This window comes from Cetorhinus maximus, chromosome 11, assembly GCF_964194155.1.
Source record: "Cetorhinus maximus chromosome 11, sCetMax3.hap1.1, whole genome shotgun sequence".
Lineage (NCBI taxonomy): Eukaryota > Metazoa > Chordata > Chondrichthyes > Lamniformes > Cetorhinidae > Cetorhinus > Cetorhinus maximus.
In genome coordinates this window covers 74689063-74704357 of record NC_135889.1, presented here as the reverse complement: position 1 = coordinate 74704357, position 15295 = coordinate 74689063, and the positions used below count along the sequence as shown (strand labels likewise).

At 39.0% G+C, this 15295-nt stretch overlaps 1 protein-coding gene across 3 annotated transcripts in view; it reads right to left on the bottom strand.

Annotated features, from left to right (window-relative positions):
• LOC144686686 (protein TANC1-like) overlaps window positions 1-15295 on the bottom strand; it is a 270044-nt gene that overhangs the window by 80847 nt on the left and 173902 nt on the right. For all 3 annotated transcript variants that reach the window (XM_078552222.1, XM_078552225.1, XM_078552224.1), the window contains 2 exons: window positions 11298-11579; window positions 10103-10254 (listed from right to left, as the gene is read on the bottom strand). In XM_078552222.1, the coding sequence (XP_078408348.1) occupies window positions 10103-10254; window positions 11298-11579 (434 nt within the window). The remainder of the gene's footprint in view (window positions 1-10102; window positions 10255-11297; window positions 11580-15295) is intronic.

The window sequence follows — 15295 nt, the reverse complement described above, 5'->3', positions numbered from 1 at the left end:
TGTTATTCCTTCCTTTCTATAGTTCTCCTATTTCTACTCTCATTTGCTGCCACTACATAATGACTCACTCTCCTTGTTCAGCTTTTGTTGGCCAGGAAGCACTATGCATGGGTGAGTGAACCAGCAAGAGCAGTAGCAAAGTTGACAAACAAACAAATAGGGATCGCTCGGGAATGACTGCTCTAACAAGTAGGCCAGCCAGAAGGCGGCCAGAAGATAATGAGCAAGCTGAGAAGTGCTCAAATTGGACAAACTGGAGGCCCAGGAAGGTTTCAGAGAATGAGAGAAAAAAAACAAGTGGGCCAGAAAATATTCAAAATGAGAAGGAATGTAAGCTGATCTGCCAAGAAGCATCTTCCATGGCCAACGTCTACAGCAGGTCAGCAAAACTGCAAGGCAAATGATCTTACAGTGCTGAAAATGTCATCTCAAAATGTGGGAGATCTATTCTGTCTGCAAAGTATACTTCTAGCATCCAATAAAGAATCACAATCAACTCTGCATCTAGGATTGTCTAGTTCTCCTAACCGCAGAGCAGGGACAATCAAAGTAAAAAGACAAAATATACAAACTTATGTAAAAAGAATTAAATAAGTAATTTTAAAATTCCCAACTATCCTGATAAAACAATTTTCAACACTTAAACCTGTGCAATATAACTATCTGAAGTCTGCCCCCTCAAGTAGTCACTATAGCCACACATGCCCTTCAGTCATATTTTAGACATATGGCAGCAAGGCAGAGTATTAAACATGAAAAATATATTTTATTTTAATTGTTACAGTATATTTCATTCATATTTATTAAAGATACTTGTGAAGGACTTAAAGGTTTTGCTGAACTACTGTGTTTTCAAGCTTAAAAATATAGTTCTATCTGCATAATGCTACTGGTAACCCTATCAATAGCATTTCAGCTCAAAAGGTACCACATGTCCATAGGGGGAATAAAGCATGACTGATTCAAAGAACAAAATATAAAGCAATCCAAAAAACAATTTCATTCATTAGACAGATAAGTTCATATTAAAAAAAGCATCTCAAGACCAGTTAAATTACTAATTTTTTTCCAAATCCATCAAGCTGGGATTTTTAAAACGGAAGCTATAGTTACAAGTCCTCAGCTGTCTTTTTGAGTTCAAGATGATACTTCCAGTTGGTTTGGGGGGCGGGGGGGGGGGCGCCAGTACAGGAAACCAAAACTAGGGGGGATAAATATAAGACAATCACTAATAAATCCATTAAGAAATTAGGGGAAACTTCTTTATCCAAAGATTAGTGAAAATGAGAACTCAATACCACATGGAGTAGTCAAAACAAACAGTAGAAATGAATTTAAGGGAAAACTGAACATGAGGGATAAATTGACAGAGTGAGATGAAGAGAAATGGGAGGAAGCTCATTTGGAGCATAAATGCCACCATAGATTCTCTTGGGCTGAATTGCCTGTTCTGTGCTGTAAATTATATGCAATTCTACGTAATCTGGTAACAACTACCACCAAATGAACCAAATTGGTCCAAATAATTCTTCACTATTTTCTGCCACCCTTTTACTCAGTTTAAAAGAACATAAACCATCTGGAGAAAACACTAAACTTACTGTAGCAAAACGATTTTTAACATTATAAGAACGTAAGCTTTTAAATTCAATGTGTAAAGGGTTAACTCTCAAAGCTGAACAGTATTTTGAATCAGTCTATTCGATTTTCTCACAATCTTAGTTCGATCTGGTTTGCACAATGAAGGTCTACGGTGTTAGTTCTTCATCCTGAGAGGGACCATTATATACTCCCTCAAACATCTTGCAATGTTTTATAGAATGCTCCATTGATCACAGGAGTAACATTGTAACATCTGGTTCCTTATGTCATTGTAGAGGTATTCAAGTTGTAATATGTGGAGAGTAGGGGGAGAAGGAAAACCAAATGTATACAAAGAGTAGGCCCTCAAACCCAGGTGGTGACTTTATTTAACAGATATTTCTCAGCCCTTTGAACTAGGGGTAATTAATCAATTGGCTGGAGCACTCTGCGATCAGCAGTTCAGTTTTTCAGTTCTGAGAGCAAGTACAGGACATCAACGTTTTGGTAACTTGCAGGCATGAGCTGTGTTTCTGTTCCAAAAGAGCTTAGCCAACAAAAATCAAGCTAGTTTGAGGTCATATCAAGTAATCATATGGTTAGTGATGATACTTAAGGAACATGTTCTACTGGCTGAGTGCAGGGAAAATATATAGTCTCAGTATATACTGTTCATTCATATCTCTCATACAAAGAAAACCATCTGCTGTTTCACAGCCTGTTTCGAATCAATGAAATGTTCTTTGCCATCAATAACATTCTAGAAGCTTGTGTACGAGGGCTTCATGATCTTTTGAGTCATGCTCATTTATCTAGATATAGGACAAGAAAAGGTGTGCTATGGATCACAGGGCACACAAATAGCTTCTCACAGCAGTGATGCTGAATCTGCAAAAGTATCTAGTGTTAAAACCTCAAAATAATGACACTTATCCATAAAATTGAGTGCTTAATATTAGAATTGCCTATAAAGTTTGCACTACATGAATTTGCTGTTCTAACTGCAGCCTGAGTATGACATTTTAGCTGGTCCACAGCTGTTTGAAGTTCCAAATGTAAAAATTCTGTGCACGTCATTTTCACTCTGCTCCCATAGAAACTACAATAGTGTGTCCCCAAATTGTCCATAACATATGACAATCAGGCAGAAAATTGAGCTTAAATGAATTTGTATTTTAGTTTCTCAACTGTTATAAATTTGAATACAAGAAACTTACATATAAATTGCAACACCAAAGGGTGATAAACTGTTTGACAACACCAGACACTAAATACACGGCTTTGATAACACTTTGTTTATCTTCCATTGCGTTGCTCATGGTGAGTCAAAAGGTGCACTGCTCAGGGAAGTCAAATTCACTTTTATTAAAAAAATTCTGGGAGTATTATCTGTATTTTTTAGTTTGAGCTCTACAACTATGTCCAAACTTCTGTAAAAAAATTAAATTTGACATGATCATCATTGTACATTGGTGTATATACTCAATTTTATTTCAATCCTTTTACAAAGGCTGGAATAAATTACAATGTAGCAGGATGGATGAAACCATGAAGCAATACTGGGTGCGTGAAACAAGAGTGGTGGTTCTGGAGCTTACAAACACAATGGTGACAGTGCTAAGATTGTGCAGGGTGAGTTACTTGGGTTGGCACACAGGAAGGGAGCCTTGGGAAGTGGGAGTACTAATAGGGGTCCAAACCTATGGCAGGCTTGGCTTTATAGGAGATTGGTTGGTGGGGTTGGGTGGGTGGAGGAACAACAGGAGTTAGAGTCAGGAGACTTTGAGAAGAGCTAAAGTCTGCAAGCAACAGGGTGGGATCCTGGAATCGGATAGCATTAGGAAGGAGTCTAGGTATTGCAGACCAATGGCAAAATGGAGCCCAAGTGTATGGTAGCACTGGGGCAGGGTCCTGGCCTATAAATCTACAGACATTAGGGACGATGCCTGCTGAGAATGTGGACAATGGACATTAAGTCCCAGGATCAGAGGACTGTTGATATCATTGAAACATTCAAGATTCTGAAGAGGTTTGACAGGGTAGACATTGAGGTTGTTTCTCTGGCTACAGAACATGGTCTGCAGCTAAGGATAAGAGGTTGATTATTTAGGACTGGGATGAGGAGAAATTTCTTGACTCAAGAAGGTTGTGAATCTTTGGCTTGTCTACCCCAGAGGGCTGTACATCCTTCATCATTGAATAGATTCAAGGCTGGAATAGAAAGACTTTTGATCTCTCAGGGAATCACAGGATATGGGAAGCAGCAAGAAAGTGGAGGTCATGCAGAAGATCAGCCATGATCGTACTGAAAGGGAAGGTAGGCTCGAGTGGCCATATGATCTGCTTCTGCTCCTATTTTTATGTTCTTATGATGTCACAAGAGTCGGAAACTGCTTAGGGAGAACCCCTGAGATCTTGGAGAGCTGGAAATAGGCTGAATGGGTTGGAAGCATCAAAATTGTGTCAAAAGCTGGATCCACTGAAATGGTTGCCAGGTGGGGGCAAAGGCTGCATATAGATATAGTTAGAGAGTCTGGAGGTTTAGGAAAGGTCCTGTAATGTGTGTTGTTCTAATGATAAAAGCCTCACATTCTCAAGTTTTTATTCCCCAGACCAGGCAATCTAAATAAAATTGCTGCAATATCTTTAAAGCCTCAATTTTTATCCTCTAGTGTGGAACCCAATACTGCACAGTGCTCTAATTGAATTTATATTCAGTAGTAATTACATGTATGATCCGCACTGGCAAAAAAGGGTGCCCAGCAAAGAAAAAAAACATTTTCCCCACAAATATTGCTTCTACTTTCTTCAGAAACTGCACTAGTATAATTTTAATATAATTCAAGTATAATTGTAGGAAATTTAAATTTTCCATCTCCTATTTCAACCTATGAGAGTTACAGTTTACATTAAAAAATCATCCTAATGCATTGGACTGGATTTTGCAGTCAGCAGCTAACCTCAAAGAAAGCTGCCCACGATAATCTAGCAATGTGAGAATGGTGTAGCTTTCCCCTTTCCTACCAACAGTTTAAAGCTGGCACCAAGTTAAGGAGATTTCTTGAGATGCAGCATCAGTAGTGATGTCAGCAAGCAGGTAAGCAGCCAATCACACTGAAGTATTCATACACAATAACCAAGAAGTTAAAACACTTAATATCATTCACTTTTAATTTAAATTTTCAGATAGCAAAATAAATGATTATGACTGGATTAACACAGAAGCTAAAATAAAGAAAAAATTTTTTAGAATTATGTTTAATTTGAAATGAGAAAGTTGACATTCACAAATATAAAATTAACTTCTCAGGGCCAGTGGAGATCTTTAGCAGTAATTGTGAAGTTAATTGGCCATTAAAAACTCAGTTACACCTCATTCAGGAAGGTGTAACCTTTTCAAGTGTTTTCACAACAAGTATGCGGAAGAGTGAAAGCTTCCACCGATTAAATTGATTTCCCATTATTTGCAGTTTGGGGATGCCTCAACAGCACACCTCTGGAGAATCTTAGAATCACTAACAACAACTTCTGGATTTCTGCACCTATGTGGAATCCAGAAGTGCCGACAGTTTTGATGAAGTAATGTATGTGAATGCTGAGTTTTGCCATTATTACCACCACAAAATCTGGGCCATTAGTTTGAAAAAGCTGTTAATGGTGGCCATCCATATGACTAAATAGGGCACAGAATGTTATATGGGTGGGGAACTTGAATGCCCATCACCAAGAATGGCTTGATAGCACCATTAGTGACCAAGCTGGCGAAGTCCTGAAGTACCTATCCACCAGACTGAGCCTATGACAGGTGGTCAAAGAACCAAAAAGTGGGAAGAAACCTACTTGACCCCATACGCACCAATCTAGCTGTTGCAGATGTCCGTGACCACTGCACAGTCCTTGTTGAGACAAAGCCCCCTCTTCACACTAAAGACACTCTCAATCACTGTGCTAAAAGGAATAGACTCTAAAACAGAACTAACAGCTCAAAACTGGGCATCCATAAGGTGCTGTGGACCATCAGCAGCAGGATTGTATTCAACCACAATCTGTAAGCTCGTGGTCTGGCATATCCCCTCACTCCACCATTATCAAATTAGAAGACCAATCTTGGTTCAATGAGGAGTGTAGGAGAGCATCCCAGGGGCAGAACTAGGCACACCTAAAACTGAGGTGCCAACCTGGTGACCCTACACATGCTAAAAAGAGGAAATAGCATGTTATAGACAGAGCTAATTGATCCCACAACTAACGGATCAAATTAAAACTCTGCAATCCTGTCACATCTAGTTGTGAATGGTGGTGGACAATTAAACATCCAACCAGAAGAGGAGACTCCCTAACCTCAATAAATGGCAAAGCCAGCATGTAGGTGGCAAGGACAAGGCTGAAGCATTTCCATCCATCTTCAGCCAGAAGTGCCTAGTGGATGATCTATCTCAGCATCCTCTTGAGCTTCCCAAAATCACAGATACCAGTCTTCAGCCAAATCAATTCACTCCACGTGATATCGAGAAACAGCTGAAAACACTGGATACTGAAGGCATGCCCTCCAGAAGGTGCCACATCCTTAGCCAAGCTGTTCCAGTACAGCTACAACAGTGGCATCTACCCGACAATGTGGAAAATTGCTCAGGTATGTCGTGTCTACAAAAAGCAGGACAAATCCAACCTGGCTAATTACCACCCAATCAGTCTACACTCGATCATCAGCAAAGTGATGGAAGGTGTCATCGAACAGTGTTATCAAGCAGCACTTAATCAGCAATAACATACTCACTGATGCTCAGTTTGGGTTCCATCACGGCACTCAGCTCCTGACTTCATTACAGCCTTAATCGAAACATCAACAGAAGAGCTGAACTTCAGAGAGGAGGTGAGAGTGACTGCCCTTGACATCAAGGCAGCATTTAACTGAGTGTGACATTGACAATCCTTAGCAAAATTGAAGTCAATGGGAATCAGGGAGAAAACTCTCCACTGGCTGCCATACCTCGCGAAAATGGAAGATGGATGTGGTTAGATTTAGCTCCAGGAAATTGCTGCACAAGTTCCTCAAGGTAATGCCTAGACCAAACCATCTTCAGCTGCTTCATCAATGACCTTCCCTCTATCAGAAGGTCAGAATTGGGTACGCTCGCTGATGACTGCACTGATGTTCAGTACTACTCGCAACTCCTCAGGTGCTAAAGCAGTTCATGCCTGCAAGCAGCAAAGCCTGGACAAAATTCAGGCTCAAGCTGATAAGTGGCAAGTACCATTCGGGCCACACAAGTGTCAGGCAATGACCAACAAGAGAAAATCTAACCATCTTCCCTAGACATTCAACTACATTACAATTGCTGAGTCCACCACAATTGACATCCCAGGAGTTACCATCAACCATAAACATAACTGGACCAGTCATATACTGTGGCTACAAGAGCAGGTCAGAGACATGGAATTCTGTGGCGTCTAACTCACCTCCCAACTCACCAAAGCCTACAAAACACAGGCCAGGAGTGTGATAAAATATTTTCCACTTGCCTGGATGACCGCAGCTTGACTTTATCCAAGAAAAAGCAGCCCACTTGATCAGCATCCCATCCACCACCTAAAATAATCGCTCCCTCTACTACCAGCGCAAAGTAGTGCAAACCATCTACAAGGTGCATTGCTGCAACTCATCAAGGTTCCTTCGTCAGAACCTTCCAAATCTGTGACTCCTACCATTTAGAAGGGCAAGGGCAGCAGATGCATGGGAATACCACCGTCTACAAGTTCCCCTCCAAGCCACACACCAACCTGACTTGGAACTATATCACTGTTCCTTCATTGTTGCTGGGTCAAAATCCTGGAACTCCCTTCCTAACAGCACTGTGGGTGTAACTACATCACATGAAATGCAGTGGTACAAAAAGGCATCTCACCACCACCTTCTCAAGGGCAATTAGGGTTGGGCAATAAATTGGCTTGCCTGCAAGCTCATTTCTCAAGAATGAGTGAAAAAGTCATTTTTTGCGACTGACAGCTCAGTATTTAAGGGTAGGAAGTTTTTAAAAAATCTTATGCCTACCAATGCTCAATGCAAAAACATTTAAGTTAGTTCAAAAGATCTGCTCCTGGTTCCAGAATCTCTTTCTGCCAATTCACAAACATTTTTATATCATCATTCATAAGCAGAAGAGAATGTTTTTATGTTTTGAATTTTGGATAAATTAATTTAAAATGCTAGAATCTGGCCGGCATACTTATTTATTCATCATGCAATGATTATTATTATAGGATAGGAGCTCTTTAAAAATGAATTTCTCCTTTCTGGTAAAAAGGTTTGCCTTGGGAAGGAACAAGTCAGGGACTCATCATATTTGATATTCTACAAAATATTGTTGGTAATTCTTTTGAGGGAACGTTCAGATTTAATAACTTGGGAACGTTTTTTAAGCAACTGTGCTTGTTAAGCAGAGCCAAACAAAACTTCTGGCTGGAGGCATGTATTCAGAAAGATTCTAAGCTCAGGAGATATTGCTAGTTCCCATCCACTCTGGGTGCCAATTGATCACTCCAAAAACAAATGCTGGATTACAGTCATGGAGCCATGTATCAACACTTAGGCTGCTGGTACTATATAGCTACTAACAGTAGCTATGTGACATAATTCAACCATTGTAACTTGTGATTTTTAATCCTGTTGCTTTCATCTAATTGTCTTTCCCACAATAGCACTGCATTGAACAAATAACACTTATGTTTTGGTTATCTGTAGCTCAAATCACATTGACAAGGGCTAACAAGAGGCTCCAAACACAAAAAGAAAATCCCTTCTGAAGTAACACCTGCTCAAGGAAAATTATGGATAGGCAATAAATCGTGGCCTGGCCAGTGATGTCCAAACCACATGAAAGAATTTTTTTTTTAAAAAATGAGATGCGGGTGTTCATTTATGTATGGGCAGAAGAAATGTTAAGCAAAGTTTGATAACCTGTCAATTTGGATGCCCTTCCCAATCTACATGTAAAATAAAATGTGTCTTACAGTGTGGTAAGCAACTCTCAAAGCTTGGAGTAGGCAACAACCAGCGCCTCAAACAGAGTTAGAATTATTTACAGCATAGGAGGAGGCAATTCAGCCCATCAACTCTATGCATGCTCTCCGTAAAATAATCCAGTAAGTCCCATTCCCCCACTCTAACCCTATAGCCGTGCAAGTTTATTTCCTGCAGGTGCCCATCCAATTTCCTTTTGAAATCATTGATTACCTCCGCTTGCACCACACTATTAGGTGGCGAGTGAAAAATTTCTTCCTCACAGAGAGGCTGCATAGACTGACCAGTAACAAACACAATACTCAGTAAGTAGGTACTGAATTATTGGTCAATGTAACTGATTTTTTTTTAAAACTATTATGTTTGCATTTTTAACCTGGTTACAAAGTTAACTTATTTGAAAATAAAAAGCAGCTTGCTATCAGCTTATTTGCAGTATTTTAAATGGAAAGTAAGTAGCTTAATATCAAAATAGTGAATAAGCAGGCAACAGCATAGAAAGTGTATTTTGTGTGCTCTGGACTGTTAATGTTGACTCTTGCATAACTTCTGTTTGAGTACTGGGGTGCATTTTATGGACACCAACTTCATTACAGAGCTCAATCTCGGTCTGGCTTTGGATTGGTAAAAAGATTTCCAGTGTGATTTGCCAAGAATTAAAGTCATATTGTAAAATTACATAATTAAGAAGTTCTGCTGTTTCTCAAGTAGATTTCCTGATCTCAGTCATGCCATAATACTTCCTCATACACATACTTCCTTATTGGGAAATAACCACTCCCACCTGGTCATAGAGGCCTACAGTACAGAAAAAGGCCCTTCCTTCGGCCCACTGAGTCTGCGCTGGTCAAACAAGTACCTAACTATTCTAATCCCATTTTCCAGCACTAGGCCCATAGCATCGCAAGTGCACATCCAAATACTCCTTAAATGTTATGAGGGTTTCTGCCTCTACCACCCTTTCAGGCATAAATCCTGACAATTTACTGATTATCGAGCAACATTGGTAGGATTTTGTTGTTCTCCCTTCCCAGTTAATGAATGTATACATTGAATGAATAAAATAAAGAGAACTCATGACTGTATATATATTTAAGAAAAAACAAAAGTGGGCCTATTTTTTGCTCAGAATAATGTAATAAAGTTCTGTAATCATTCTATAAACATGGAAATCTTAGAAGAAAGCTTCTGACTTTTGGCTTTCATAGAAAAATGGAATGGGTTCGTGAAATCCTATAAAATGAAGAATTTGACTTATTCAATCATTGTAAACCAGCAACCAGAGAACAGTCGTACTTTAGTATGTTATAAGCAAGGCTTTTCCTTCTCCTTTCTCAGAACTAAAACATACACTGTGTAATGCCACTGCCAAAATACTATGAGCTCTGGAATCACATGCATTCATTATAAATCAGTAACCATACTTATAAAAAAAATCTGCCAGAAAACGCTAACTTCTCTTGTGTCGAAAAGATACTACAATATGAAGATGCAGTTTACCTGTGCTGCGAGTTTCTTCAAAGCTTCTTCCCTTCGTCTTTGTAGCTCAGGGGTTCCGGGAAAACTCCCATTGCTCGACGTATTGGTACTATGAAAGGAAGAAGAGGTTTGGGGCGGTTGGCTCAGTGGAAGTTCCTGGTGTAAGTTTGTATCTGTTGGCAGTTTAAATAAATTAATTGTAATAGCTGAAGAAAATGAGAACATTAAACAAAATCCATCTTCCCTCACCTCCACCTCAAATAAAAGTTGTTGAAACAAATTATTAACCCATTCACAAAGCAAAGTATATACAGGTAAGGAAGTGTCATTGGTAAAAGAGGTCCCTGATTCTAATTAGCACAAGTGTGAAGATGTTGGAGTTTAAAGTAAGACGACCGAATCTTGTTGGAAAAGAATGAAAGCTCATAAACACATATTGCTAAAAATGAGCAAATCAGCCAGCAAGCGCAAGGGAGTAAGGGATAAAATGCGAGTTACAAATCTCCAGGATTTATGCTACTTTGCACAGGTGTCATTGGACCATTAGCCTCCCTGTTTTTTTTTAAGGACTTGCTGGATTTGCACATTAATTGCCCAATAAACTTGCCACCCAAAGTTAAACCTGGTAATCAAAAGTGCAAGCACCTTTTTAGCATAATAATTGTTAATGTATTGCCAATCAACCATTCTGGCCCAGAAAGAAAATGTGGTTGTTTTAGGCAATATTTAAAATGTCAACTTTTACATGTTTTTTCTAATTTTTCCTTTGTTTCCCACCCCCCCCTCATAATCCAAATTTTCTTGCCCTTTCATTGCATGGTTTGACCCTAATTCAGCCATTCTAATTCATCATCCTCCCCGACTGTTCCTGTTTCTTCCTCAATCCTTAATCATGTTGGTTAAGGTGACATACTGTTGGTCCTGCCATGAACAAATGTCCCAGATGTCCTATGGCCCTCGCCATGGTCAGCTTGCACTTCCAACAATTTGTCTTGCAATTATATTTGAGGGGATTGGTGCAGAAAAAAAATGTATATCTAATGGGGCTCACCACTAGCTGCCCTGCTCCAGCAAGATCCAGCTTTATAGCCTACATTTTTATATGGGTAATTTGATGCAAATACTGACAGAGTATTAGGGACCTTTAGTTCATGTAAAACAGGAACGCTTGGGTTCAGCTGCACCATAATTCAAGTACTGTGGACAGAAAACTCACTTTTTGAAAATACACTGGAGCTGTTCGATGCAATTTGTCTCATCCGACCTCCATGACAGCTCAGTGCCACCAGCCTGGAAATAATGGCCGTTTTCCCAAATCCAACATTTCCAACAATTACTGTTCCTTTGTTCTCCAGAGTCACTCCATTGTTCAGGTTCTCATCTATCTTCTGGAACAGCCAATCCCGACCAATAAATATTGAATCTGTAGTAATGCTTGGCACTTCAAACAATAATGGCTTTAATATAATATCAACTGGCTTGTATGGAGTAAATCGCACTAAATAAAATTTAAAAAATAGACTGGATTAATTTTCATCAATGATGTCACTTAAAAATATGCCCAGAACAGCACTACAATGTTCATGAAGCTAAATCTATGCCAAAGAAAAACTCAATCAAGTGCCATCTATTGTATCAAAAAACTTGAAAAAACAAAGCAAGACACTTCAGGTTATGTCACTGCTCAGAAATATTAACTTGAAATACGTTTTAATTACAGCTTGCTTCATTTCAATGTTATGTTTTGAACAGAAAACTAATTTGGTATTTGAGTGTTAGCACAACACACATCCCATATAATGTATATTAATTGAAAATTGCATTCATACAACGCCACAGTATTTTATACCATCAAGGCAGATGTAAAAAAACAATTCTGACAATGTCAAGAATTAAATTTAATTTAGCAATGCTGGGATAAAACAATTGCATAAACGTAATTCCTAAACAATATTTTTTAATCTTTACCCACTAAATTTTAACTAAAAGCAATTATCATTTCATGGTACATACTTATTAGTCCATTTTCTATTACAGGTAATATTGTAATCACAAAGTTATTCAAAAATTTAACTCTGGTAACCATTTGTGACTGAGGAGAACCTCATAACTGCTAGAAATCAATTACTTTGACAGAGTTGCTTGGTTAAAGAGATTAGCCATCCCTTTAAGCTAAGTTATGTGATCAATGTCACTATAATATTTTCAAATAAGTAGCTAAAAGCTTTAAAGAATAGTCTTCAGTAGTCTTCACTTTACTCTTGAATGGAGTCATATTTGATATGTTTTTACAATGGTCTTGCCATTTCTTTCAATCAAACCAAATTGGGCACTCAAAACCTTAAATCGGCATTGTTATCCCATTCAAATACAAAATAATTTGGCATGAAAATATGAAATAGTTACAACACTAGTGAACATTGCAACTGCAACAACTTATTTTTATATAGCGCCTTTAACACAGGCTTGTCCAACCCACAGCCCGCAGGCCAGTTCGTGGCCCCCAAGGCCTGTGGACTCAAACCGCCAAACTTGTTGGACATTCAACTGACTTATAGTTGAAAACTGCTGTAAAGCTGTTCATCTAATCACAGGCTGCTTCCTCCCTGCATTTGCTGCTGATAGGTTCACTAGTGAGTAATGAGGTGTATGAATTTCAGGGCCAGTGTGATGCTAGGTATGTAGGCCATACGTTCCAAAGACTGGCAGATTGTATCAAACAGCACGTCCCGTCTGCTGTTTGCAACGGGCAAAGTACCCAACCAGTCCATGCTTACAAAACTCAAAACACAGTGTCCAACATTAGACGCGATTCTGCGATTGGACAACATTTGCCAAATAATCTTCAGGTGTGCTAAGAATTACGCTGACAACCAATTTAAGATTGTCAGTCGGGCTCGCAGTATGGTGCGTGTGTGTACTGGAAGTTACTTACAACAATACACAAGGACCTGTTCTTTGCAGGCAGAAAGAACATGTACACACATTGCACCTATTTCAGCTAAACAAAATAAGTGACAGCCATTCGCTGGTTCATTCCCGAGGGCAATGTTTTGACCAGAATCAAGCTGTCTGGTTTAAGTTTCAAACAATGCTTGGCAGTGAACTGTCAGTCACCATCAACTGGTGCATTCTCCATGGCAAAGCCTCTACCAAAGAGTCCACTTGTCAACTAATCATCACTCTTCTCATACAGTAGAAATATGTTGTTTCCCTAGACATTGATATTTTCTTGCGAATTTGCCTGATGACTGCAAAGCGAAAAGCAATACTCAAAGCACAGTATTTTGAATATAACCAACAGAATCAAGTTATGCTCTCTAAATGTAAGTTGTGACTTGTAAGATTAGTACAGTAGTGAGAAATAATTTTTGCTTGGCAGATTGAGGTAAGAAGTCACTGGTGGGAGTAATCTATAAGCCCCCCTACCAGTAGGACAGAGTATAAATCAAGAAATAATGAAGACTTATAAGAAAGGTAATGCAATAATCCTGGGTGACTTTAATCCTCACATAGATTCCACACAAATTGACCAAGGTAGCCTTGAGGACAAGTTCATAAAGTGAATTTGGGACAGTTTTTTAGAACAATACCATGTGGAACCAACTAGGGGACAGGCTGTTTTAGATCTGGGAATGTGAGACAGGGTTAATTAATGATCTCACAGTAAAACAGCCCCTACAAAAGAGTGATCCTGTCATGGTGAATTTCACATTCAGTTTGAGGGCGACAAAGGCGAGTCTGAAACTAGTCCCAAACTTAAATAAAGAGAATTGCATAGATAGGAAGACAGATTTGGCTAAAGTAGACTGGGAAAAATAGATTAACGGTTAAGATGATAGATAAACAGTGGATGATGCCTAGTTGAATAAAAGGCAAACAACGTTGCTAAAATTAGTGGCAGACCAAAAGATTGGAGAATTTTATAATTCAGCAAAAATGACAAAAAATAAAGATAGAAAAAAATAGACAGGGAGTAAACCAGCTAGAAATATTACACCAGGCAGAAAGAGCTTCCACAAACATAAAAAGGAAGAGAGTTGCTAAAGTAAACATTGGTCCCTTAGAGGGTGAGACTAGGGAATTAACAATAAGAAACAAGGAAATGGCAGAGACTTTGAACAAATAGTTTGTTGTCTGTATTCAAGGTGGAAGACACTAAAAATAGTAGAAAATCTAGGGGCAAAAGAGAGTGCAGAACTTAAAATAATGATCACAACAGAAAAAAGTACCAGGCAAACTAATGGGACTGAAGGCTGACAAGTCCCTGGACCTGATTGCCTACAATGTAGGGTTTTAAAAGAAATGGCTGAAGAGATAGTAGATGCATCAGTTGTAATTTTCCAAAATTCCAAGATTTTGGATTCTAAAACTGCAAATGTAGCCCTCCTATTCAAGAAAGGAGGGAGACAGAAGGCCAGAAACTGTAGACCAGTTAGCTTAACATCTTTCATTTGGGAAAATACTCGATTCCATTATTAAGGAAGTAGTAATAGGGCATTTGGAAAATCATAACAACAAGCAGAGTCAAGGTGGTTTTATGAAAGGAATCTGTGTTTGACAAACTTAAAGTTCTCTGAGGATGTAACAAGCAGATTGGATAAAAAGGAACTAGTAGGTGTAGCGTATTTGGTTCTAAAAGATAGTAAGGTACCACAAAGATGGTGTTTGGGTAATATATTTGCATGGATAAATGATTGGCTAACAGGACAGAGTTGGGATAAATGGGTCAATTTCAGACTGGCAAATGGTAACAAGTGCCACTGGGGGCCTCAACCATTCAAAATCTATTTTAATGACTTGGATGAAGGGTCCAAATAAGTTTTAGCCAAATTTGCCGATGATACAAAGATAGGTGGGAAAGCAAGTTGTGAGGACACAATCCGCAAGTGAGTGGGCAAAAATTTGGCAGAGTATAGTATGGGAAAATGTAAGGTTATCCACTTTGGTAGTAAGGGTAGAGAAGGAAAATTTTATTTAAATGGAGAGAGTCTACAGAGTGCTGCAGTACAGAGGAATCTTGGTCCTCTGGTACATGAAACAGAAAAAGTTAGCATGTAGATACAGCATGTAGTTAGAAAGGCAAATGGATTGCCAGTCTTTATTGCAAAGGGTTGGAGTATAAAAGTAGGGAGGGCGGTGCTCTCCTAAGACAATGATTTGCTCCATGGTGGTCAACTATGTGTCCAGCATCACTTGGTATGACACAGAAGC